This window comes from Heteronotia binoei, chromosome 7, assembly GCF_032191835.1.
Source record: "Heteronotia binoei isolate CCM8104 ecotype False Entrance Well chromosome 7, APGP_CSIRO_Hbin_v1, whole genome shotgun sequence".
NCBI classification, from domain to species: domain Eukaryota; kingdom Metazoa; phylum Chordata; class Lepidosauria; order Squamata; family Gekkonidae; genus Heteronotia; species Heteronotia binoei.
Window position 1 is genome coordinate 110,042,273 of NC_083229.1, and position 27,554 is coordinate 110,069,826.

At 42.0% G+C, this 27,554-nt stretch overlaps 2 protein-coding genes across 2 annotated transcripts in view; one reads left to right on the plus strand and one right to left on the minus strand.

Annotated features, from left to right (window-relative positions):
- Positions 1-21,762, plus strand: part of BMP6 (bone morphogenetic protein 6) — a 134,348-nt gene extending 112,586 nt beyond the window's left edge. The window contains exons 3-7 of the mRNA XM_060244361.1: positions 6,121-6,269; positions 7,642-7,839; positions 17,573-17,649; positions 19,364-19,474; positions 20,250-21,762. Coding sequence (XP_060100344.1) covers positions 6,121-6,269; positions 7,642-7,839; positions 17,573-17,649; positions 19,364-19,474; positions 20,250-20,399 — 685 coding nt within the window. The 3' untranslated portion in view covers positions 20,400-21,762. The remainder of the gene's footprint in view (positions 1-6,120; positions 6,270-7,641; positions 7,840-17,572; positions 17,650-19,363; positions 19,475-20,249) is intronic.
- Positions 21,763-21,825: 63 nt separating this feature from the next.
- Positions 21,826-27,554, minus strand: part of TXNDC5 (thioredoxin domain containing 5) — a 29,184-nt gene continuing 23,455 nt past the window's right edge. The window contains exons 9-10 of the mRNA XM_060244197.1: positions 25,019-25,148; positions 21,826-24,465 (exon numbers count right to left, since the gene is read on the minus strand). Of these exons, the coding sequence (XP_060100180.1) occupies positions 24,343-24,465; positions 25,019-25,148 (253 nt within the window). The 3' untranslated portion in view covers positions 21,826-24,342. The remainder of the gene's footprint in view (positions 24,466-25,018; positions 25,149-27,554) is intronic.

The window sequence follows — 27,554 nt, forward strand, 5'->3', positions numbered from 1 at the left end:
AGGGAAAAGTCTGATTTGGGGTTGGTGCTGTAGCAGTGCGATTCTTCCTCAATCTCCTTTTGTCCTCAAGACCAGCTATGCGTGCGTTCTCAAAGGAAGAGACAGCCTGGTGGATGGTGTGCCTCCATGCTTTGCGATCTGAGGCTAGGTCAGACCTCTAGTCAGTAGAAATATCCACAAAGTTCATATAAATGTCCAAATAAAGTTCATTTGAAAAATCCAAAGGTGTAAGACTCTTTTCTTCTTCACAAACACATATGGTGTCTTTTCTTCCACTACAAACTTGAAAACGTGATCACAACTATGGAGCAAATTTCTTGTAAAAAAGTCCAACAGGAATGCCAAGTGACGGGATAATTATAAAATACCTCGTTTCCTACCCATGAAAATTCCATAATCTCTTTAGTCTTATCGGAAAGATCAGAAATATCAGAATCCCATCTCGATCAAATTCCCTTGAATATATCCATAGTTCCGAACAAGCGGTCGACTTGTAGCTTGTTTAGTTAACCATTTCTTCCAAGTGGATTCCTTCTCAAAAGGCGGCCATAATTAGTAAGGAAAAATTTACATAAACCAACTGAAATTCACCAACTATTATGCGTTATGTTCAGGGCTTTCCCCCCCCCCCCTTTCTTTTGTCTTTTTTTTTTAAAAAAGCAGGAACGCATTTCCGGCTGACTTGGCATTATGGTGTGTGGCCTAATATGCAAATGAGTTCCTGCTGGGCTTTTTCTACAAAAATAGCTATGGTTATGATTGCTAATATAGAACTTTGTTTCTGCCTTGCCGGTAGAGATTTGGATTTCAGCGTTGGCCAAAACAGGAAGGGAAGGAGTTGTGCATAGAGATAAGAAGACCAGCTTAGAAACTTAGTGCAAGTCTCTGACTTCATTTGTCAACAATAAAAGTACACAACATGCCTTCTGAAACAGTGGCAATGTTAAATGTAGGCCACTGCACTCTAGATGTAAGAGAAAAGGATTTTAAAAAGCCAAGAAAATGAAAACAAGACCAGCTAGCTAAGAAACAAATATAAATTATTTCACCTTAGTCATACATTACAGAGCACCCAAGTTGCGTCTGGAGCCCCTACCCTGTGTCAGACATGCATCACACAATCACATGCGAGTTTCACATGTGATGGAAAATACTTGGAGACTTTGAGGGTGGATTCAGGAGTGGGTGCGGTTTGGGGAGGGGAGGAGCCTCAGCAGGGTACAATGCCATAGAGTTCACCCTTTCAAGCAGCCATTTTCTCCAGGGGAGCTGATCTCTGCCAGCTGGAGATCAGTTGTAAAAACAGGAGCTCTCCAGGCCCCACCTGGAGGCTGGCAACCCTGGTAGTGCCTAGTTAAGAACAGGATAATGGTGCACATGGAGAAGGGACTTCAGTCTCTTCTCCCCCCCCCCCCCCCCGTTACATTTTCCTAGCATTAAACAGTCAGGATGAAAAAATAAATAAAGAAGAGATCATTCTATGAACTGCTGGTTTATCTGTCAATTACTTTTTTTATTTCTCTTCTTAGGAGCCCAGGATGGTGTATTTCAGTGCTCCCTCTAAGCTGTGGAGTCTTGTGAACCAAAATTCTTCTTTGTGAGCTACTGGCATTAAAGTTGAAAGCTACTGCATATATTAGTTTGCTCTGGGACCATTTTTCCTGAGCTAAGACAAAAATATGTGGGCCAGAGGGTAAAAAATTGTGAGCTAGCTCACACTAACTCAGCTCAGAGGGAACACTGGTGTACTTGTAAGGCATGCTGGGCTGAGTGTGTAACTGCCCCAGGGTCACAGCAGGGCAGGGACTCCTGCAGCTATTGTGGCTGAACCAAAACCGGAGCAGGGAGGTACTTATCTCTTTAGACATGCTCAGTGAAACAGAACTCTCCCTTAGTGATTTGAGCCAATTCCTTGGCCAGAGCTCTCCGGTGTTCTGAAACCACTTCTGCACTGCTGGTGAAGAATCCAATATGTGAGATTGCATGGAGACCACAAAGAAGAATCGTGTTTTCAGTCCTCTCTTGCTCAGCATGCGGGCCTTCTTTGCTTTTGAGAAGGTGATGAAGAAAGGCTACATGAGGTCATCGTGAGGAGTGGAAATCAGGCATGTAAAACACAGAGAGCTGCCAACTCTTTTATAAAACAGCTGCATAATTTAGAGTCCATGTATGCCAGTTTATTCTTTAGCAGTGGGTATTATGCTGTAAACAAACAGGTGCGAGTCCCTGGGGGGAGACTGTGCTTGCTGTTTTCAGACCAGCGCAGAGAATGTGGATTTGGCCCTAAATGGAAAAAGGCCTACTTGCCAGCCTTTCTGTAAGCAAGTGGGCTGCTTTTATGGTTTAAATGGTGTCATTTAGAATTTAGCATTTCATTCCCAAGAAAGGAATGGCTATTTGAAGTGCACTTGCAGGATTTCATACCATGAAGGTTTTTTTTTTTGCGGGGGGGGGGGGGGAGGGTGCATCTTCCTAGCCTGACCATCAGTGGGAGATGGGTGTGTGTGTGTGTGGTTAGGAACTGTTGATGATGTGTGATGCTTCTTCTGAGAAAAAAGAGAAGTGTCATTATGCCTTCCTAGGAATTGCTGAAAATTCTATGGTAAAAAAGATCGTTTCTAGTGATTCCTAGAGAGGACTGGCATCACTTCTGGGTTTCCGCCTATAAGTGATGTTATGTCATCTTCCAACAGCATTTTTTTAGATTGATTTTTTCCATGGCACTAGAGACAGGAAACAGGAACCAAGGCAGTGGATTGGCAAACCTAATCGTTACCATTTCCTAGGACACGAATTTGATCTGGTTTGGGGGTTTTTTATATTCAGAAAAATATCAGTAAAATATACATTTTGTAGGAATTAATGTTAGAGAACCGAAAGTATTAATGAAGAAGAAAAGAGATTGGATTTATACCCCTCCCTTCACTGCCCAAAGGAGTCTCAGGCTGGCTTGCAATCTCCTTTCCCTTCTCCTCCCCACAACAGACACCCTATGAGGTAGGTGGAGCTGAGAGAGCTCTGACAGAAACTGCTCTTGGGAGGAACAACTCTGCGAGAACTTGTGACTGACGCAAGGTCACATCAGCAGGTGCAGATGGAGGAGTGAGGAATCAAACCTGGTTCTCCCAGATAAGATTCCTAACACCAGACTGGCTAATGTAATGGGGCATGGGCAGTGGTTATTTCTACAAGTGTAGAAGCCTCTTGCTATTGTCCTGGTTCTCTGAAACAGGGGTCATTGTGCAGGTCTAACATGTAGTGATCTTGCCTGTCCTTTTTTGTTTTTGAATGAAGCTGTTTGTAGGGTTGCTAGCATCCAGGAGAGCTCCCACTTTTACAAAAGTGGAGAACTCCTACTTTTACAACTGATCTTCAGCTGGCAGAGATCAGCTCCCCTGGAGAAAATGGCTGCTTTGAAGGGTGGACTCTATGGCATTGCACCATGTGGACACCCCTCCCCTCCCCAAACCTTGCCCTCTTCTGGATCACCCCCAAAGTCTCCAGGTATTTTTCAAAACAGACCTGGCAACCCTATATGGGAGCAGGATTTGGTGGATTGCATGTAAATCCGAGTAAGTAACAGGCAGACCAAACCAAAAGAGTGATACAGGAAAGTATATGATTACTGTAATTCTTACAGTGACATTACAATCTGAGAACTGATTTAGGCCTACCCATGAAACAGAATGAGACAGCAGCTTTGAGTTGACACTTAGGGTTGCCAGGTCTTACCTGGCTTTTGGCGGGGGATTGTTGCAGGGGGATAGGGCTCAAGTGTTTGTGGAATAAAACTCTATGATTATCACAGAGTTTTTTCCAAATACTAGAGCGTCCCCCTGCAACATGTTGGCATGATAATGTTACTTCTGGATGGCACAGTGGTACTCTTTGGGGGCAGGGCTCCCCTGCCAGCCAGTTCGATGGCAGCAGGTTGGAGGCCCCCAAATCAGGGGAACTCCCAACCCCGGCAGGAGGCTGGGAACCCCATAGACTACCGAGGCAGAAACCATTTTTGAATATTTTCCTTAAAAAAAAATCCCTGCCAAAAGAAAGCTGAACAGATTAGCTGTTTCAGCACTTGAAATGCATGATGGGGGGGCAAAAATAGACATGGGGGGGTGGGACAGGATCTGGCCTGTGCAGCATTTTTAACTTGCCCTTTTATGGCTTTAAATGGCAGTGGCGGCCTCATGTTGGGCATGAGGACCCTGTCACATCGACTTGGCCCTCTATGGTATATGTAGATTCAGCCCCAATACATTATTCAGAATGAGGTGAGTTTTAACATTTCAGTGGGAATTCTGAGCTGTACTACTTCAAATGAGTGGATGTAGGGATAATATTTTAAAGCTCCCCTTAAAAAACTCTCTACGTGAAGTAAACCAACATATCATAGAGGGGGAAAAGTGTTCCTCTCTCTAGTATAGTGTTCTACACAATTCAAAGAGGTTGTTGAATATGAAGAAGTGTTTAAAACACATATTTTCACCTGTAGTCCAAAATGGAAGTTGATTACCTTGTTCTATATAACAAGTGGAAGACAGGAGGGCCTGGCGTGACTTGGTCCACGGGGTCACAAAGAGTCGGACTCAACTGTGCGGCTGAACAACATATAACACGTAGGTCAATTCTGATTCTGGGATGAGTGTCCATGTAGCTTGTATGAGCATACATACCAATCACTGAAGGCCATGCCATCTGCATCAGTGTTAACTACTAAGCTCAGAAGACTGGGGAACCGCAGCATAGAATCTTATATGAATTAGGCCACAGGAATGGTTCACACATGAAAGATGAGTGTCCAAATGAAAGAGAACATCTGATGTGGAAAAATAATTAATGCCGATTCAAACAGGGAATTTTTATCTTTGGGTCACCAACACATTGCTCCAGATAACCAAAGTGTTATGTGAATGAACGTAGTGAGAGTGACTTTGGATAAAAGGCAATTATCAAACTGTATCTTCCCATGGGAAAGAACTCTCTGGTTGTATTCCAGTTCATAGGCATCATTTGTGCTCATTCTCGCAATCCTTCTTAAATAAACATTTTAGTCAATTTGCAAGAGCGGGTTATTAATGCTGGCAATAGTTTAAGTCAGCAACTTAGCAGTTAGGGCTTAACTATGCATGAAAGAAAGAGATGTGTAAAGTGTGACAAACCAGCTTTGGATGAGGGGAACTGGTTGTGTGTGTATGTGTATATCATAACTCTTTCCTGACTATCATTCAGACCATCACTATTTTCCTTCTTACAACATACATTGAGATCCATACAGAGGGGACAGTAGTGTAAGAGGAGCTTAAGAGGGGTTTGAAATATAGAAATTATGGGCAAAGAAATGATTAAGCATGGTCCAATACTACCCGCCTAGCTGTTTTTCCCTATGAAAAAACAGCCATTTCTTTTAGTGTTTAAAATTGGGAAAGTGTGGATCCACAGACCAAACGTAGAACTTAAACACTAACATTGAGGTTCCCAGTGTATCTGGCCAAGAACAACCCTCATATTTCCTTCCCCAAGTTGAATACTGGTATAGAAATACCTTCACAGGTAGATTCATGGGTTTGTTTGCACTGGGGCCAAAAGGTTTGCCTACCCCTGCTATCAGCCACTAATTTTAAAAATTCAGGCTTCAGTCTCTATTATTATTTTTGTCCCATTTGCAAGGCTTTTTTGTAGCAGGAACTCCTTTTATAATAGGCCACACACCCCTGATGAAGCCAATCCTCCAAGAGCTTACAGGGCTCTTAGTACATGGCCTACGGTAAGCTCCAGGAGGATTGGCTACATCAGGGGGGTATGGCCTAATATGCAAAGGAGTTCCTACTACAAAAATAGCCCTGCCCATTTGTGTTTACTTTTGATTGCATCATCCCCTCTCCTTATAGCCAAATATAAATGACACCATGCTGTATACACATACTCTTATAAATTTGAATTTAAGGCAGTAATGATATTATACTGACAAATGTGATTTTTTAAAAAACACATTTCCCTCCTGCTTGTACTGGAATGACGAAAGCAAATAGGAAATTTGGATGAGAATAATAGTGTCGTATTCTTCATGTTTCCGAGTTTCTACTTTTTGAGGTTTTCCCCCTACTTTTCCTTTCTCAGAGATTCCAATCTGTTTTTGCTGGATACCAGAGCGGTCTGGGCCTCAGAAGAAGGCTGGCTAGAGTTTGACATCACTGCCACCAGTAACATGTGGGTGATAAACCCCCAGCACAACTTGGGACTCCAGATGAGCGTGGTGACCAGGGATGGTAGGTAACAGGAAAACATACTTGAGACATCTGGCCAATGACCTAGTCATTAATTGGAAGCTGTGTTTATAGCATTCAGCTGTGATGTGATGGTCTGACTAATGCAGCCAAACATGCAGCTGGGATGCGATGGCTGAGCTCTGGATCCAGAGGCTCAGATTAAAACCTGTTCCCTGTCAATGGCTTGTCCCATGCTTGTGGGTGTGAAACTCTGGGAATGCCTGACGTGTGGATATTGGGGGTTATTTTTGCCAAGGAATCTAGTGGAGCTACATTGAAAAAAAATCACAGTTCTTCGTGTATTGGGACTGTGGAAGTGCTTTCTAGCACTTGAGCTCTTCCCCAGTGGGTTCCAACCTCAGCTCAGTTTTTTATGCCTCTCAAACAAGTTTGCAGATCTCCTAGGGAACCTGGTGCTGATGTTACACCAAAATGTATAGCAGGTTATGTCCCTGTGGGGTTTAATGTTGTTAGGGAAAGGAACTTGAACATCGGTGAGTGAGTTCTCACACTGCCTTTTGACATCAGGCCCCAGGCTTTTTTTGTAGCAGGAACTTCTTTGCATATTAGGCCACACACCCTTGATGTAGCCAGTCCCTCCAAGAGCTTACAGGGCTCTTAGTACAGGGCCTACTGTAAGCTCCAGGAGCATTGGCTACATCAGCAGTGTGTGGCCCAATATGCAAAGGAGTTCCTGCTACAAAAAACCCCCTTGATTAGGCCATTAGAACCAAGCATGTTGGGAGAATACCTTTTACTGGCTTCAGGTAGAGATCATTCCAGTGGAAGATTTCTCTGATGGAAATAGAACATGTGAACCTTTGAAAGCACCTTACACTGACTCTCAGACCATTATTCCATCTAGTTTGGTGCTGTTTGCTGTGAGTGACAGTGGTTCTTCATGGCTGAAGGCAGATACCAAGATCCTTTTAACTGGAGATACCTTAAAAGATGCTATCCAGTCCGTGAACTTTCTTTGCAAATTAGAATATCATATATTAACGACGGGGAGAAGGAATGGAGAAGGGGAAAGGACAGGGCAAGAGCATTTGGGGAGGGACGGTGGCTCAGTGGTAGAGCATCTGCTTGGGAAGCAGAAGGTCCCAGGTTCAATCCCCGGCATCTCCAAAAAAGGGTCCAGGCAAATAGGTGTGAAAACCTCAGCTTGAGACCCTGAAGAGCCACTGCCAGTCTGAGAAGACAATACTGACTTTGATGGACCAAGGGTCTGATTCAGTATAAGGCAGCTTCATATGTTCATATTCTACTTGTAGGAAAGATGCTACATTGCTCAAAAGAGTTGTTCAGAATTACTGTGCTCTTTTTATAACTCATGGATTTTTTTGGGTTTGTGTGTGTGCTTAATTTATAGGCCTCAGTATAAACCCCAGAGAAGCAGGCTTAATAGGTCGAGATGGCCCTTCTGACAAACAGCCTTTCATGGTGGCCTTTTTCAAAGTGAGTGAGGTTCATGTTCGAACAGCGAGGTCAGCCCCCGGCACGCACAGGCAGCAGAGTCGGAACCGTTCCACCCAGCCTCAGGATGTTTCCAGAGTATCCAGCAGCACAGGTAACTTCTTAAATGCCTGCTAGGTCATGTGGAAATAAAATATCGTTTGGAAGATTAATGATTACTATTTCTGTAGCCCTTTTGAATTGCTTTTACCTTTAAAAAAAAAAACAGAGGGGATTTTGCCAATAAAGTTGGAGAGTCAGACAAGTGAAATGGACTTAGGGCTTCCCCCCCCCCCCCCCCAGCAGGAACGCACAGGAATGCAGTTCTGGCTGGTTTGGCCTCAAGGGGATGTGGCCTGATATGCAAATGAGTTCATGCTGGGCTTTTCCTACAAAAAAAGCCCTGTATGAAACAATGGCGACAGGGGGTGTGGCCTAATATGCAAATGAGTTCCTGCTGGGGGGGGGGTGTTTAAAACCAAAAAAGACCCTGGGACTTAGTAAGGAAATCTTGAATTATATGTGACATATATTACATTATTTATGGTCCACCTTTCTCAGGGGAGGGGAGTCTTCAAAATGGATTACACAGAGTGAGTCGGTACAGTCAACAGAATGGGACATTCAATAACCAACATATAGGGATTTTAGAAGTCTGCAACCACCAGAAAGAACTGAAGCGTAGCATAAAAATCAACATGGCAAAAATTACATAAATAAGATCCTATTTACAATAAGCTGAACGCAGCAGTGCAGACTGCAGTCTCTAATCATTTATCCAAGTAAGTTCGTGAAACATTTTGTACAGTTTAACCCTATTAGTTACGCAGAATAGCCCTCTTGAATAGTTCAGTTTTGCATAACTGTGTTTTGCATAGTTTGCAGAAAGCCCGGAGAGTGGGAATTTCCCTGACCTCATAGGGCAGATCAGTCCATAAGGTGGGGGTCACAGCAGGGAAAGCATGTGCATGGGCAGAAGATGGGCTCTGCTGGTAAACTTTGATTTATTTAAATCATTTATTAGCAGCCTTTACCTTTTGGGGCTCAAGGTGGCTCACAATGTAAATAATAACAAAATACATAAAACCCTCTAAGTTAAAATCGGTAATTTAAAACTGCTGGTAAACAGAAGAACCAGGGGTGGAATTCTAGCAGGAGCTCCTTTGCATATTAGGCCATACCTCCATGATGTAGCCAATCATCTAAGAACTTACAAAAAAGAGCCTTGTAAGCTCTTGGAGGATTGGCTACATCAGGGGTGTGTGGCCTAATATGCAAAGGAGCTCCTGCTAGAATTCCACCCCTGAGGAGAACTAATCAAGTGCCATCAAGAATAAAACTATCTTCAGCTGCCTTCTAAAAATTGAGAGTGAAGGGGCCAGGAGCACCTCCATGGGGAGATGGTTCCAAACCATAGGGCTGCCACTGAAGATGCCCACCAGACAAGCTTCTTTGGTTGATGAGGCTGTCAAGAGGGCCTCCCCCTGTGATCTTAATTCCTGGGCAGGAACATATGGGAGAAGATGGTCCTTCAGATGCCCCAGTCTCAAGCCATGTAGGGCTTAGAAGGTCAAAACCAACACCTTGAATTATTGCATGGTAGTTCGATAGTAGACAGTTATGGTAACTAGACTTTAGATAAAATGTTAAACTTTTTTTTTTAATTTGGAACCTTATATATTTGTATTTTCCTTTTGCATGACTGGTCTAAGGACCATTATAATAATAAACATACACCCTGAATTTGGCTCAGGAGCAGATCAGAAGCCAGGCTAATTGCTGTGGAATTGGGGTCACATGATCCCGGTAACCGGCCCCGACCAGCAGTCTAGATTTAACATTCTGCAGTAGCTGTAGCACCCAACGCGCTTCAAGGGTAGCCCCAAGCAGAGCACACTGCAGTAGTCCAGTCCAGATGTAACTAAAGCATGGATCACTGTGGCTAGATCAGATTAAGCTGGTGTACCAGGCCAAAGCTGGGCAAAAACTCTCTAAACCACAGCAGCCAGCTGATTTTCTAAGGTACCACTGTGTCAAGCAGCATTCCCAGTCTGCAGACCTGGTTTTTCAAGGGGAGTGTAACTCCATCCAAGACAAAGGAGATCTTAAGTCCTCCGTCAGCCTTTCTACTAACCCGGAACACCTCTGTCGTGTCAATATTTTCATATTTGACCCTCCCCACAAATGCTGGATGCCGCCGTCTTGAAGAGTTGCATTTATTATTACAATATCTCCTTCCCCCTTCACATTAAAATGAAGTGTCTCAGTCCTATTTGATTATTATGGTGTTTGTTGAGTTATGTGGCTGGGAGTTTGAACCTTGATGTTATTTAGCACTGCATTGCAGCTGGCTGGAAAAATCTCTGAAATATTGATGGAAATAAAGCAAACATTTTCCATTTGCTGACCGGTCCTTGTGCCTTATGATTAACTGACACTCTCCTTCTGACATACGTTTTTGCTGGATTGTGTTAGCATCTGTTCCTGGTCTGTGAAAAAAGTACTTCTCCATTTGTAGAATGAGTTATTATTTTACTTAAACTGTCCTCTTCTTTCATAACAAGCTCCTGGTTTTTCCCCCCCCTCCAGATCCATAACTTACTGTATTCTCAAACAAACAACGGATTAAATGCATCCCTTCCCTTTCATAACCATTAAATAAAAGCTGCAATAGGTGAAAGAATCAATAAGCCACCTAGATAGGACCAGACCAACAGAGGCAAAGTAGGAAACAGTTTAGCGGGGGAAACTTCTGTGAGCTGAGCTAGGTTCATATCTTGGGAGTTAGAGAGAGGGAGAGAGCACGCACACCACTGCGCTTTCAGAGGAGGCAGAGAGACAGCCTTTGGCTGGGTGAATATCCTTGAATAAATATTTTAAATATATATATATTTAAAATTCCAAGTTCAGCTGATGGCCTCCTTCATTAGAGTACTCAAATGAAAAAAAAGAGAAACAGTAGTGAAAATCCTAAGGAATAACTACAGAGAAACTGCGTTCAATATTGCTACAAAATAATGCAAATAATATTTATAAAATATCTACAACACATAACAAACCAATAACAAGTATCAAAAGTCCAAAAGACTCAGTTATAAACAATGTCCTTGAGATGTGGCAGGGAATTTTCCTCCAGGTATCTTGCTGGCAGTATTCCCAAATAGGTATAATCTGATGTATAGAAGCCTCCTGAAATATACGTGATTTCCGGATGTCTTTGGCGCGTTTCAGAGCGTAGCCCTTCATCAGGCAATCTTATTCCACTTAAGGATAATTCTGTTGGTCTAGTTATTCACACTCATACAAGAAAACTTTCCTTTTCGGGGTCCTGATTAATACATTTAATACATCACAGAATTCAAGCTCGGGCTGTAGATATTGTATTGTAAAAAATATTATTTGCATGATTTTTTAGCATTATTGAACACAGTTTCTCTGTAGTTCCTCCTTCATTAGAGGGCAGAAGGGCTACTGCTTCAGGATCAAGAAGGAAAGCGGTTGCATAAATTACAAATAAGAGTGGCAAAGCAGCTATTATGCTGCTCAAACTTACAGGGAAAGGGGATTTTAATTTTGCTAAAGCTATCAAACAACAACAACAATTTTTATTTGTATCCCGCCCTCCCCGCCGGAGCAGGCTCAGGGCGGCTAACAACATTATTTCATACATTAATCATACAATCAATAAAACTACTACATTGACAGTTTAATTAAAATTCTAATTAAAATTCTAAAATTAATAAAATTAATAAAATATATACTGGTGGTATGATTACGTTTACATTTATGATGGCGAGTTCTTTAGCAGTTTCCCTCTTAATCGGTGAAGGCCAACCGGAAGAGGGTAGTCTTGCAGGCCCTGCGGAACTGTTCAAGGTCCCGCAGGGCCCGCATTTCCTCTGGAAGTTGGTTCCACAGGCGTGGAGCCATGGTAGAGAAAGCTCGGTTGCAGGTGCTTTGTAACTTCACCTCTTTCGGCCCGGGAATGTTCAGCAGGTTTTTCCCAGGTGACCTCAGTGCTCTCTGGGGTTCATACAGGGAGAGACGGTCCCTAAGGTAGGCAGGTCCTCGACCATATAGGGCTTTAAAGGTAATAACCAGCACTTTGTAACGAATCCGGTACACATGTAAAGCTATGAAATGCTCTGTATTTTTGTGTGTTAAGTGCCATCAGGTCACTTCTTGTTGGGTATGTGGACGCCTGGCTCATTGGAGCCTTAGGACTGAGCTTGGGGAAAGGGAAACAGTGGGAAGCAAGATCCAAATCCCTGCTTCCCCCAACCAATCGCCAGCCCCCTGCTGGTTCAAACAACCCAATGACATTCTAGCGTGGGAACTTTAGAGTGTATATAGTTGGCCCCGTTGGCCCAATTCTCCAGTCTTAGCTGCCTATTACCATGCTGTCTCCATAAGAAGTGTTAAATAGTGGGTTCGATACATGAGGACGCTCATTGCAGTTGATTACAGCTCTTCACTAATGAAGAGCTGTAATCAACTGCAACCAGTGTCCTCATGTATCGAACCCACTATTTAACACTTCTTATGGAGACTACTTGAATTAATGACCTTCAAAATGTCCCATTGTTAACTGCCTTGCTGAGACCTTTGAGGCCCCTGGCTTCCTTGATTGTGTCAGTCCATCTCATGTGGGAACTTCCTCTTTTCCTGCTATTTAATATATTTAAAAATGTATGCCTTGCTTTGCTGGAACTGCTGTCTTTCGATAACAACCCTGATCCAGCTACACGTATCAAGCAGCACAGAATACTATTATAATCCATTATCTGCCAGAAAGTCAATTTGTTTATTCAATAATTACAGGAATAGATTCAGATCTAGTGTAATTTGTTCCTCTCTTGTAGCTTTGATATAATAAGCACTTGCATAATGTGTGCACCAGTCCATTTTTTTTTTATTATACAACTGTAACTTAGTTGATATCTTGTGTTGGTGATGTCTAAGGCAATATAGATTTTCCCTGCCTCTCCCTGCCACTCACTATAAAGTTTTTACTGCAGTGAAGGCAGGCGATAACTCAAAGGCCTGGACAGTGCAGTTATAATGAGCACAGAATTGCCACTTTTATATGGTCATTTTCTTTCTGACTACAACCACACTTCAGATGACAGAAAATTAAGAAGGGAAGCAACATAACTAGCAATTTTGTTGTTTCAAGCTATTTTTTTTAACGTTTTCTTTTACCTCAAAGCTTAACTTAGCCGTTTCAGATAAAGGCTTTAATACATTATTTTGAAGTTAAAGCACCCTCTCCCCAAAAATTTGAGAAACAGTGTTGTCAGTGGTGATAAGCAGTGAACGGTGAATCATGTGTAACAGAAGGTATTCAATAGATTAGGCTGTTGAAAGTTACAACAGGATGGGGCAAAGTTCTGGCTGAAACCCTACAAGACTGAATTCGGCTTGAAGAAGAAGAAGAAGAAGAAGACATTGGATTTATATTCCGCCCTCCACTCCGAAGAGTCTCAGAGCGGCTCACGATCTCCTTTACCTTCCTCCCTCACAACAGACACCCTGTGAGGTGGGTGGGGCTGGAGAGGACTCTCTCAGCAGCTGCCCTTTCAAGGACAACCTCTGCCAGAGCTCTGGCTGACCCAAGGCCATTCCAGCAGGTGCAAGTGGAGGAGTGGGGAATCAAACCCGGTTCTCCCAGATAAGAGTCCGCACACTTAACCACTACACCAAACTGGCTCTCTGAAGAGTTTTGGGGTGGTGCCAACGTAATGTAGCACAATGACACTGAATATTTTGATGCTAGCAAGCCAAGTCTTATCTGCAGGGATGGCCTAACCTCCATTTTGCAGACAATGAGTCGGGGGTGGGAAGGGGGGAGAATCAGGCACCTTGGTCAAGGTCATATGGCAGATCTAGGACAAGAGAGTTCAAGAATAGCATATTTGAGGTCAAAAAGATTTTGGCCTTTATTTCCCTGTTCCTCTTCTAAATAAATTCCCATTGATGCATTTTGAATTTTCAAGCTATTTTTTTTAACGTTTTCTTTTACCTCAAAGCTTAACTTAGCAATTTCAAATCAAAGCTTTAAAACCAATAGTCGACAAGGGGGCTTCAGGCAATGGTGGATCTTGAAATTTTGTTTAGGGAGAGGGATGCAGAAGATAAGTGATCTGATGTAGCTTGCACAGCAGTTTTTACAGCCACGGATTTAAACTGTGGTAAATCAACTAATGGAGTGCTAGTGAGATCAACAACCATCTATTCAAAGACCTTGAATTGGGATGAGAGGCAGAATACCCTGCTGGTGCCCAAGTGCCCAGCATTATTCAGTTAGCAAGTGGGCCGTTTTAAGTCCAGTTGTCTTTCAGGAAGGAAAGAAGGAAGGAAGACAAGAGAGGGAAAGTAACAATGCAGATGCCTCTGAGAGCAAGACCAGCTACTGCAGAGAACAATGAAGGAAAGAACAGGGATTTTTGAAGATAAGATGGATATATTTTCATGCAGAATGTTTGAGGTGTTATAGCTGAATGGCCCGTTCCATAGCCTTCAGCAGCATTCTGTATACTGTGGACTTTCTTTGGACTAATCTTAAATGATATAGGAATTCTCTAGACAGGGAAAATACAGATAGGAGCAGTTTTGTTATATTCAGGTGACATTTATCTTTATGGTTAAATACATGAGACTAAATAGGCTGTTCTTAAGAATGTAACCTTTTTTTAAAAGTTTAATTAAAAAAATAGAATGATTAAAAAAAGAATGTAACCCGTTTATCTAGCACTGAGAGGTAAATAAAAAGAAATCCAGGACCTCTCGCATTGGCAGGCTGCAAACTCACATTTTGTTCTTTTGCTGCATCAAATAATACTTAAATCGTACCACAAGAACATGAGGATTCTGCAAAGTTTTATTGAAATTAAAATAAATTACAGACCTATATTCATTAATATTTTATAGGCAGGTTTAAAATTTAATCAGTTGTTGAATTTTTAAAAATAATTTTCTAGCTTTTAATTCTCATTCTGTTACAACTAATACAAAATGGATCCAGCCAAGCCTTGGGGGCAAAATGCTGGTTTTATTAAGCTTAGACCTGATTTCTAAAATTTTGCATGAAGTACTGTGCAGGATTTTCCATCTACAGTCTGATCCACACCATGTTAATTCTCCAGATCGTAGTTTGAACTGAAACCCCCTCACCCCAAACAATCCATTCTATCTGGTCAAATACAAAGGTCTCAAGTTCAAAGCGGAAAGTTTATGTAGAAAACTCATCCAGTTTTTAATACAAAATTACTGGTGGGAGGGAGGGCATATTTACACAAGCCAGAGAACAGCATTTTCTAGTATAACTTAGTTAATTTTTTTGATTGTAGGAAATCTATTTTAATGCCTGACATACAATCTTTTAAAACTGAAAAAACTAAATCCCGGACTGCTTACAGTTCTCTCTCTTTTTTTATAAAAAAACAACCTATTCTTAATTTCTTGTAGTTTTGAGGTAGAAGGCTGGAGAACCATATTGCTAACTGTACCCAGTTATTAAGTTACAGTCCCTTGGATGGGCTTTTAGCATTAGGCTTTTTCTTTAAAATAAATATCTGCATTTAGTTTTCAAGCCAGAATCATTAAAAGTTCCATAGAGACTTGTGGAAATAATATTTTCCTGTCCAAACAGCTGCACCTAAAAATTTGCCTCATCCTCTAAGCACTGTATGCGGCATGACCAGTGTCATATTTACGTGAAAGGAAGATGACCTTGAATATAAGACAATTCTAAAAAAGAGGGAGGCAACTATACATAAAATAGATGAATTTAAGACCCCCCCCCCCAAAAAAAAAAAGAGCTGAGCCAGCCAGCAATATTCTCCTCCAGTGGTTAAGTGCACAGAGCAGACTCTCATCTGGGAGAACCGGGTTTGATTCCCCACTTCTCCACTTGCAGCTGCTAGAATGACCTTGGGTTAGCCATAGCCATAGCTCTTGCAGGGCGGCCCTTGAAAGGGCAGCTTCTTGTGAGAGCCCGACCTACCTCACAGAGTGTGTGTTGTGGGAGAGGAAAGGAAAAGGAGATTGTTGGCCACTCTGAGATTCAGAGTGACGGGCTGGGTATAAATCCAGTATCATCACCACGATCATCATCATCCTCTTCTTCCCAGTGCCCCCACCCTAAGATACAAAATTTGGATGGCTCCATTGCCACAGCAACCATGGCCCCCAGGACTGACTGTTTACTGGCCCAGCTGATCCAGAGTCAGAAGGCACAAAGGAATAGGGTACACCCCCCCCCCCCCCCCACACACACACTATGCATTTGCACAAGTTGCTTCCAGCCCCTTCTGTAGCTGACTGGGCTTTCTCTCCCTTTTCATTTTCTGGCTTAGCCAGAAAGCATTAAGGAAAAGTGCACGCTGGCAGCACTTTTGAGTTGTGTGATGGAGCTGCAGGCCCTCTTGCCTCTCTCAAGTATTTGTATAGATTTGGATCCAAATTTAAGATGATTCTTCCCCTTTAAAAGGCTGCTGACGAGTAAAAATTAAAAAAAAAAACCCTCCTTGCATTAAGGTAAGTGATAGTGCCATCCGAAGCAGAGTTATACCTTTTTTCCGTCCACTGAAGTCAGTTCAGCTATGAAACTGTTAGTGAAATATGAAGACTAGTGGGTAGCATTTATAACCATCCTGACTCACAAATGCAGCTGTTTAAAAGATCCACTCAAACTGTGTAAGGCAATGGAGTGGTATCTTGGTGGATTCCATAATCACCAGTGGTCTGACCTAGCCTCAGATCGCAAAGCATGGAGGCACACCATCCACCAGGCTGTCTCTTCCTTTGAGAACGCACGCATAGTTGGTCTTGAGGACAAAAGGAGATTGAGGAAGAATCGCACTGCTACAGCACCAACCCCAAATCAGACTTTTCCCTGCAGCCACTGTGGCCGGACCTGCCTGTCCCGCATTGGTCTTGTCAGCCACCAGCGAGCCTGCAGCAAACGTGGACTATTGCACCCTTCTTAAATCTTCGTTCGCGAAGCCAAGCCGAGAGAGATAATTACTAGTACTTTATGTGAACAAGAACGTGGCAGCCTGGAGTAAGGCAATGGAGTGGTATCTTGGTGGATTCCATAATTACTAGTACTTTATGTGAACAAGAACGTGGCAGCCTGGAGTTGGGAAATACATATTAGTTCCATGTGGGGAGGGAAAGCAAGCACAAGTGCACTGGCCCCACCCATAAGGAAGGGGTGGGGTTGCACTGCCATTGTCTTTGCACAGTCACACTCTGCAGACAACCAGGCAATTGTGGAGACAGGGCAAGGCCAACAGTTGTGCGTACTCTCCCTCCCGGCACACTCAGTCAGTGTGCAGTAGGAAGAGGTTGTCTGTACATGGCTGTTGATGCTAGTTAAAACCTCTTGTCCAATAACATGTTCAGTACTTCTTTAATTCAAACAGAACTTTGACAAACAGAGAACAATTCATACTAGTGGGCACGATATGTGAAAGGTCCTAATCTGTTTCGATTTTGTTGAGTAGAGTGGTAGGATACCAGCCTCTGACATCAACCAAGGGGATCTTAAGAACCATCTTTCCCCAAGGGGAGAAAGAACAATCTAATAAGCTCTCTACTGTGCATCTCATGGTGACTCCATCCACCACTTTCCTACTATGCTACATTCAAAACCATCTAGCCTTGAAGGAAGAAGAGGGATGAACATCCTGTCTGTCAGATAAGCTGATTGAAATGAGCAGCATGAAAAAGACTTGGTAGTAATTTAAACTTAGGGCCACAAAATGTCTTCAGCAACACTGATGCTAAGAGTTTCCAAGACACCAATTTTATGCATTCTCTCTCTTTCTTACGTTTCCTAACAGATTACAACAGCAGCGATTTAAAAACAGCTTGCAGAAAGCATGAACTTTATGTTAGCTTCCAGGACCTGGGATGGCAGGTATGTTTGCTTCTTGCTCCATAGACACATTCCTAAAACAATGGTCACAATACTGACAAACATTTCTACCTCTATTTTATAGTAAGTAATTTTGGTTTAAAATTCTAGTCTAATTTTTTTTGTAAGCCATTTTGTTAAGATCAGTGCATTGGCTGATTTGCACTAAACACATTAGTTCCCTGGGCAGCAGACATATAATCTTAATAATCCTTTGTTGCTATAGTATTTGAAAATCCCTAAAGTACTGTTTTGGGGTTCAGCAGAATCATACTATATTGTGTTTTGCATCCAAAAACCATACAGTTCTGGATCCGTTCTTCCTAAAAATGTGCCCCCCCCCATTATCAAATACCATCAAAATTGTAGTTTGAAATACTGCATATTTGACTGATTCCCCACTAGCTTTAAGCCGCTCTCAAGCTCCTCTTCTCCATGGGACTGCCGTTGGATTTCACACTATTCAATGGGACAGTAGATCATACCTTTAATATTGTATACCTGCAACAGAAACTGGCTTTTAGAGGATCTTGTTTGCTGCGCAAAAGAGGCGGAGCAAGTTGCAGCCCCAGGGCAGATAGTGTGAAATCCAACGGAAGCCCCGCAGAGAAGAGGAGAGTGAGAGCGGCATAAGGCTAGTGGGGAATCAGTCTATGTTTACAGTGGTTCAATAGCTAGCGGAATTCTCCCAGACCCATAGGTATTTTCTTATTTGGATAGTTAAGATAACAGCATCCCATTAATCTCTGACACTTCATAATTCTTGTTTAAAATTTACCTATTTCCTCTTTTAATTTCTCTATTACCTTGTTGAGGCTTATCCTTATGATTTAATTCATAAAGAACAAGAATCGTTTCCTCTTTTCCTTGCTCTTAATAAGGGCGCCCTGGTGATCAGAGAGAATGGGGATCTCTTCCATTTTAACCTCTTTGCTGTTATGCCTTTGCATGTCCCAGTATATATGATGTGGCAGTGTGTTTTCCCTAAAATATGTGTTAGCCAAAGCAGTCTTTAGGTTGGCTCCTATTCACAGCATTTAAACTCTGCATGGTTCTCCCGCTGCTGGAGTTGGACAGCAGTGAAATGATTTTAATTTAATGTGTGCATTGAAAGAGTTTCAGTGGATTTGTACACTAATTGTGAATGGTTTGCCATGACTCTAGATGGCAACTGAAACTTTACAACACCCTGGTATGTTGCATCAAGTACTAAACCCATCATAGGCCAGCCTGTAAAAATATACAGTAGTGACCAAGTATAGGGAAGTATTCATGGGCATGATCCAGACTGTATCCTGTATGTGCTGCTGAGTACATGCAACTATTTGCACATGGAAGAGAAACAGACAAGGGGAGTTGACAGATGGGAATTCTGCATGTACATGGGAGGGAATTCAATGAGACTCTAAATCATACCTTTAATATCCTATACCTGCAACAGCCAAGACTTGCTGAAATTAATGAGGGCTTTAGTGGCTATATAAGGAGTTATCAGTACAATTTGTGCTTCCCTCTTACACTGTATCAATGCCAGAAAATCTGATAGTTATTTTAAGTATAACAAAAATACCAGACCTTCATAATATAATGATAACCTATAATTTGACACAAAGAGTTCTGATGGTTTACTACTGAAAGTGTGCACATCTATTAAGAAAACCACCCAGCATTAATTATACGAGATACATATAATATATATAATGTTTTTGTACTTAAGGACTGGATAATTGCACCAAAGGGCTATGCAGCAAACTACTGTGATGGAGAATGTTCCTTCCCACTTAACGCTCACATGAATGCCACCAATCATGCCATTGTACAAACTTTGGTAAGCATAAAATTTAAGTCTAGCCCACAACAGTAATTATATAGTTCATTGCCAGTGTTCTACAAAGTAGAGTTGGTAATGTTTGGGGGGAGGAGGAGGAGGAGGAAGAAGCTTCATTTCATCTCTGTCTTATATATTAGCAGTATGAGATTGATGGAAGGGGAGACAAGAGAAATAATGATTTCCCCAGCATATGCATTGGGTATGTTACAGTGCCCAAGAAAAAGAACTTGCAGTATATACTCAGGATTCTAATTCTAGCCAATCAATGTAAGCTGTTGTCAACCAGGTAGTAAGTAGTAGAGACCTGAGAGGGGCAGTAAGAGGGAAGTATCAACCTAAGATAGGAGATGTAGATTTGGGAATTTTAATTTTGTATCCCACTTTCCCTCTGTGGAGCTGAGAACAGTTGTTTGGCTTCACAGCAACCCTTTTAGGGTTTAGGAAATCTTGCCTAAAATGAGAATATGAATCTAGGATTTTCAAGAACATCAATTTCCTAAAATTACTGATCATAGGATCAGTAATTTTAGGAACAGAGACCAGTTTAGCTTTCTCTCTTTCAGTGTAAGATTTTAAATTTTTTATGTACTGTAGTATATATTTTTGTATTTATATATATATCCATCATGAAAAAAGGAGGTAAAGTGGACTAAGGAAGGGAAATAACTAATCTGCACCTCTCAGGGTAGCTATGAAGATAAAAACAGGAAAGATTAAAAAAAAATAGGCTACAACGACAAATGAGACTGGCAGTTTTTCTTTTCTTAAACAGGTTCATCTTATGAATCCCAAGTATGTTCCTAAGCCATGCTGTGCTCCAACGAAACTTCATGCAATATCAGTCCTTTACTTTGATGACAACTCCAATGTCATTTTGAAAAAATACAGGAATATGGTGGTAAGAGCATGTGGGTGTCACTGACAAGACTGACTCAATATGCTGTATTTAGTAACTTTCATCCAGTGCCTCAAACAGAAAATCAGGTGCTTCTAGACTAGTATCGTGCCTTAAGGAGCAATAAGCAAAACTCCAAGGAACTCCAGCTGTACTTTACTCGCTTCTAAAGTGATTGCACAATGGCGGCTCTTCTGGTTTTACGACTACGGTAATAAAATACACCTTGCATGAATGGTAAAGTATGGCTCGTAGTAATACAGCAAAAAGGTACAGATACACACCTGCCTGCTTTGATCTTCAGTTCAGTTGCACTAAGCAAACACTCATCAAATTCTGTGAGGATTTTCAGTGAGGATTTTCATGCCACAAGGACAAGAAATGTACAATTCATGAGGGGGAAGAAACAAGCTCTGATCACGTTAGCCAAACTAAGCTATTCCAAACATAACTGTAAAGGCATGCAAATTATATCACTTGGATTTTCTCCTGGAAGCTCAAGCAAAATAAATAAATAAACGCTGTTAACAGCAAGTTCACCTTTTGCTGGATTCTTACATGCCCCCCCCCCCCCCCCAGAACAATGTAACTGAAATGTGCCTTTGGTGCCTGATTATCAAGCAAATGATTACTCATCCATACCTTCTGCCTTCCCAGCAGTCCAACTGTTCACTGGATAGCAAGAAGCTGCTTTGTATATTTTTTCACAAGGCAGTTTTTGTATTACTCACTGTTGCTACTTCTGATGACTTTGTAAATCCTGCCACCATAACTGCTCTCTCTTTGTATGCCTCAAGTGAACAGCAAAAATGCATGTCGAACTACTCAACTGTAAAGTGGACACCTGGCTAAGTCCCTACCATTGCCTAGTGGATGTGCTCCAGACACGGGTTAAAAGTGAGAGTTCTCAAAACATAAAACTTTGCGACATCCCTGAGATGAGAGACAAAAATGGATTCTCCCAAGTAATAAAAGACAGTGTCAAAAGAAGGCTGCTATTCGTTGCTCTCCTGTACAGTCTTGCAACATAGAAAGAGAGAGGCAAAGTTGTGGGGCGGAATATATAAGCTTTCCACTGTTGATAGGATGACTGAATACTCTAGCCTAGCAGGCCACCGGAAAAAACAGACAAATTCTGACCAGGTAGAGGTGAGGATTGGATTAACCTGTCTTCTTTCATGTGTTTATACATTTTAAAGTGATGCCTATCTCTTTGAGCCATGATGAATGGTTTAATGTATATGATATATTGCCTTAGACCTGGTTCCATATAATGGAATATTTCCCCAAGGCATAAATGACAAGAAAAGTGCACTCCTCCCCCACCCCCCCTTGACTACTTGCATTTATATAAGACTTATTGTAAATAAATGAAAAGCTATAATTTATTGCAACTGTCAGATATATTAGTTTTATCATTTAGCAAAACAAAGAGGGGGGGTGGTTTTGTAAAAAAAAAAAGATTTTATTCAGAAAGTATGTGTGTAAACAATTGTACCACTTGATTTTGTACAAGAAACTCATGGGTCACATCTCAGCGTGCTCACGAAACTGTGCTTCATTAGAAGGTTTAAAAAAAAAAGCCGTCATGAATAAAGGCTCCCTTTAAGGCAGAAATCTACAAATCTACAGGGTGATCTGATGCATCTGCCATATGTCCAGCTTTCACTCTTAAAAAAATTGTGCAGGACCTGGGCCTCGGAAAGAATGCACTACAGTACAAACAAGTAAAATGTAGACATGGCTAGTGAAAGTTGTATCATCCCACCTGAGACAGAAACACAGTGCATTCACATGACACTAAATAATGTATTTCGTAACTGGATTTTTACTTGTAAGAACAGCAAAAATCCAGTCGCAAAACACGTTATTTAGTGCAGTGTGAATGTACCCATAGTAATAGCATCTTTCTACACATAAGTGTCTGTATGCAAACAAATTGCAACTCCTTCCCAAAATGACGATATATGTTCATGAAACAACTAGAATTAAGTTATGGAAACTAGTTTGCTGGTTTACTTTTTATGAGTACCTGCACTTGAGATTCTTTGGCTTTGAATCTGTCTCTTACACGGAATACTTTCATTATGTCCTAGGCCATTTCTGCATAGGTTATCTGCCTCATGTTCAATGGTATGGGGGAGTGGGTTCCCTCTCCCCGCTTTCACACAGCATCATGGTCCATTCGTACACCCTCCTGGGGTTTTCCCAGCTTTTCTCCAATCTTTCTTAAACCAGATTTGCTCTGAAGTTTTAGAAAGACTGCAGTAGAACCTCAGCGGCTACTAATGTAGGTGAGAAAATTCAGAGCTTCTCACCCATGTGGCAGCCATTCCCCCTAACCCTATCCCCGCAGCAGCCATTTCCTCCCCTTGCTAACTTTTAATTTTTCTTTTTAAAAAATCAGCTCTAGAATATAATTTATACAATATAACAACACACCAATATGTTTACCAGGTTCTCTAAATTCCCAGTTTTCATTGAAAGAAGAAAGTAAGTCTCAAATTTCTTCTTTGGGGAGAGACAGTGTCTCAATGGTAGAGCATCTGCTTGGGAAGCAGAAGGTCCCAGGTTCAATCCCTGGCATCTCCAGCTATAAAGGGTCCAGGCAAATAGGTGTGAAAAACCTCAGCCTGAGACCCTGGAGAGTTGCTGCCAGTCTGAGTAGACAAAACTGACTTTGATGGACCAAGGGTCTGATTCAGTATAAGGCAGCTTCATATGTTCTGTTGCAGAGACATTAGTGTAAAAGCATCTCTGAAATGAAAGACTTGCTTTAAAGAAATGAAGCTGATAGTACACGTATTGTAATAATGTTGTATCAATACGACAATATTCTAGTGCTTATTTTTAATTTTTTTTCCCTTGCAAAAGTGGTAGTCCAGGGGAGGGGTGGTGGCCTTGCTGGGGAATCAGGCAGGGAAATCTGCCATGTGGCTGCTACACTTTTCAGCAGGCCCCCCCAGCAGTGGGAAAACCATAGAAGCCCATTCTAGTAGGGAAAGCATCCTAAACTGAAACATGAGAAACAAGTGAGAATGTGTTCTAAATGAAAAGTGGAAAGATTCTGCAGAGAAGTCTGATTGCACTGATTCCATCACAGTACCTGAATAATCTTTAAGACAACAGAAGGCTTGTCATGAGCTCTTCGTTTTGCTCAATCGAGAATAATAAAGCCATGGATTCTGATGTACCTCTAAAAACTCTCGATTCTGGCTTATGATTCCAAGCAGGGATTTTTTTTTTTAAAAAAAAAATTCAGATCTTGGCATTGTTATTTGATCAGCTAAAAGAATGCTGATTATACATGAAGGGAGCCAAACTGTTTTGCAAATGACTAAAAGGGACTCACAGCTTTTGAACTTGATGAAAACTACCTAACAAATGGCATGATTCAGTTGAGTACCATTATGTTTCCTTGCCAGTCTCTCCTGACGAGAGAAATCAAGCAGCCCAAATTGAACAGGAATATCTTCCTAAAGGGTGTGTGTGTGTTTCCTTTTTAAACTTCCTTTCTGAATATGCAACTGAATGAGATGCATTAAAGGGTACCAATTTACCTGTACAATCGAAGTTACGATGTGCAATTTTGTGAGCTGCATGAATGCAAGTTTTCAAACTGGATTCACCCACAAATGAAAATAATCCACCACCTTTCATTTTAACCTTTCCTCACTTATTTTTGTCTCAAAGAGACAATTTACTTTTTTCAACACAGGAAGTTCATTAATGCAAACCGATACTGAAAATATTCTCAATCTGAACAAGTGACTACTTGTTACAAGCCTTCCTCAAAGCCAGCGCAGCAGGGCTGTAGGAAACACACACACATGCTCAGAAGATAACCACGCTTTAGTACATTCAGTTTCCCAATAACCACTACTGGAAAACTGGTAACATTACCATGATTCAACTCCCATGTTTACTGGGCAGACACAGCCAAGGGCAGCGGTATCCAAGCAGGTACATTTTACAGTTCATCCCTTGCCTGCCGCAAAACAAAGTTATGCAGTGTTTCAAGATCTCTTGCTCCGGTGTGTTCGCTCACTTTCTCCCCACCACGGAAAAGCATCAGTGTCGGGTAGCCACGCACCTTCATGAGGAAAGCAAAATGTAAAGAGTGTTAGAAAGCAACAACAGCCTCCTCAGGCTACATTATTTTTCTGGTTACATCTGCATCACCTGAAAAATCACTGTTTTTAGCCCCTGCACTGCACAGTACTTGCACAGATGACACTCAAGAGCAACACCTGAGCTCTTGTTCATCACCACCATGGCCACAGCCATCTTGCCGCACAACATGTCAGTCATTTAGTTGTACCTTGCAAGAAAGATGATCAGGCTGTAGTTCAGTTTCCAGGAAGACGTGGTGAGAATCAAGGCTATGGCTACGATCCAAAGGGTGAAGCATTAAGTCCTACATATCCCTTCTGAAACCAGCTAGCAAACCACACCCCAAATTAATTGATAGCGGGGGGGAGGGGAGGGGCTGGTATAATTTTGATATATGTACAGAAGCTTTTTCAATCCCAGCCTATGGATTTCACACATGTACTCATAATAAACTTGTTTGCCTTCTCCTCTGAGAGAGAACCTACAGCTGCCTTCCAAATTACCCCAATGTAAAAGGAACAATGCACACTTACAGAGTATTTGTTACAGACATTGCGTTCGATGGTGCAATCTACTTCTGCTATCTTGACATCCATTCGGCTTGGAAAAGTCTTTTTTGAGAGGTTCTCCCAGGTGGGAGCCAGGTTTTTACAGTGACCACACCTAGAAGGGGAAGGAAAAGAACATGAAAAATGCACATTTTCCATATTAGTTCTAAATTTCTTTAATAATATTCAAGAGAGAATGATTGCAAATACAAAGCCTCATTACACTCAAATGCCATAAAATAAGAAACACTGATCATACAGCATAGCAGAACTGGCCATTCAATACAGCATGCAATATAAAATATTAATTTTTCAGACCTACTTCAACTATTCTCTTCCGCAGAACTGATTCGTTCCAAAAACAGACATCCTTCCACTGTAAATAAATGTTGTGTCACACTAGTAAAGGTACTCCCCTATGCAAGCACCATTTGTTTCTGACTCTGAGGTAACGTCGCATCAGGACATTTTCACGGCAGACTTTTTTACAGGGTGGTTTGCCATTGCCTTCCCCAGTCATCTACACTCCGCCCCCCCCATTTTACCAACCTTGGAAGGATGGAAGGCTTGAGCCAGCTACCTGAACCCTGAGACCCTGGCCCCCTGAGACTCTGGACCGGAGGAATTTTTAGCTGGAGCCCCCGTGCTCCAGAGGGCAAGTGTCACTGCCTGTCCTCTTTTAGCCCTCAGGACCGATGGTACAGCCCTACCTTCTTTGGTAAAAGATAGAAAAAGGAAGGAAAAAAACCTTGCTTTTCTCAAGCTGGGAAAAGACTTTTTTACAAGATGGTTTGCCATTGCCTTCCCCAGTCATCTACACTTTTCCCCCCAGCAAGCTGGGTACTCATTTTACCAACCTTGGAAGGATGGAAGGCTTGAACCAGCTACCTGAACCCAGCTTCTGCTGGGATCGAATTCAGGTCGTGAGCAGAGAACTTGTACTGCAGTACTGCAGCTTTACCACTCTGCACCATGGGGCTGCTATGTGTCACACTAGAGATCCACAAGTGTCCTTGGTCTGGTCACCACTGGCAAATGCATCCTTTAATCTCGCAGTCCAAGTTCATACTGAGGTCACTGAGAACCCCTCCTCTCCCTGCAGGAGAAAGAGATCTCAAGTTCAAGGAGCTCTCCCTGACCTCACAGACGGCTGGGTAAGTAGCAAAAAGTTCTCCTTCCTTCCTTCCTTCCTTCTTTTATATGTATGTGTGTGTGTTTTCACACCTGGAAGTCATGGTGACTTCTAGTGACTGGCCCCTACTGAGGGCCTGGAGGATATTTGGAAAGGTGGCTGAATAAAGCCTGCCCCTGTCCTCCTGACTGCTGGTATTTCAAAGAGGTCTCCTATCCAAGTAGTTGCCAGAGTCGACCCTGCTTAGCTTCTGCTTAGCTTCTGAGCCCTGCTTAGCTTCTGAGCCATCATGTAGTAAACGACAAGTCCGTGCTCCTCCTACATTTGGCAGGTGGGAATGCAGAGTCAGTGGCAAGCACAAATTTCAGCTGGCTACCAATGTCAGCCAAAATATGTCAAATTCTTAGGTTGAATCCGGTGGAAATGTTCACAGGATGAGATGGCTGGAGAGCTTTCCCTGCCCTCCCTTTCCCTAAGCAGCCTGTTTTGTCCCAAAATGCATCTCTTGAGGATCTGGAAAGCTTTGCAAGCAAAATGCACCGAAGAATAGGGAGCTGCAGTAACAAGGGGAAATCAGGAAAAATCACCTCCTTTAGCTCAATCGTGCTTTCAGTCCTTAACTATTTGTTTATTTACATTATTTATAGTCCACCTTTCTCAGCCCCGTGGCGCAGAGTGTTAAAGCTGCAGTATTGCAGTCCTAAGCTCTGCTCACGACCTGAGTTCAATCCCCGGCGGAAGTTGTGTTTTCAGGTAGCTGGCTCGAGGTTGACTCAGCCTTCCATCCTTCCAAGGTCGGAAAAATGAATACCCAGCTTGCTGGGGGGAAAGTGTAGATGACTGGGGAAGGCAATGGCAAACCACCCCGTAAAAAGTCTGCTGTGAAAATATGAGAGCAACGTCACCCCAGAGTTGGAAACGACTCCTTTCTCACAGGGACTCAAGGTGGATTACATAGAATGAGTCAATACAATCAACAAAATGGGACAATCAATAACCAATTCATTAGGATATCTGAAGTCTGTAACCACCAGAAAGAACCTGCAGCACAGCATTAAGTATTACCACGACACATTAAGCAATACAGAAATTATGTAAGTCAGGTCCTAGACTGGGCTTGCATATAGCAGAATACTGCAGGGCTTGATTCAGGGCATTGTAATAAAAGTGGTAAAAAATAATCTATTCCCCACCAAAAAAAACTAAGATGACAAATATCTTAAAGCCTTCATAGTGAACATTAGAAGGGCATCTGATACAGAAAACTACTAAGATGAGATGGGGTTTTTTGCTTGTCATGCAGCCTGATGTTAATATTTACTTAAAACACAGTAAAGGGCAAAACTAGACCTCAGCACACTAGTGGCTACTTAGACAAACATAAAACAG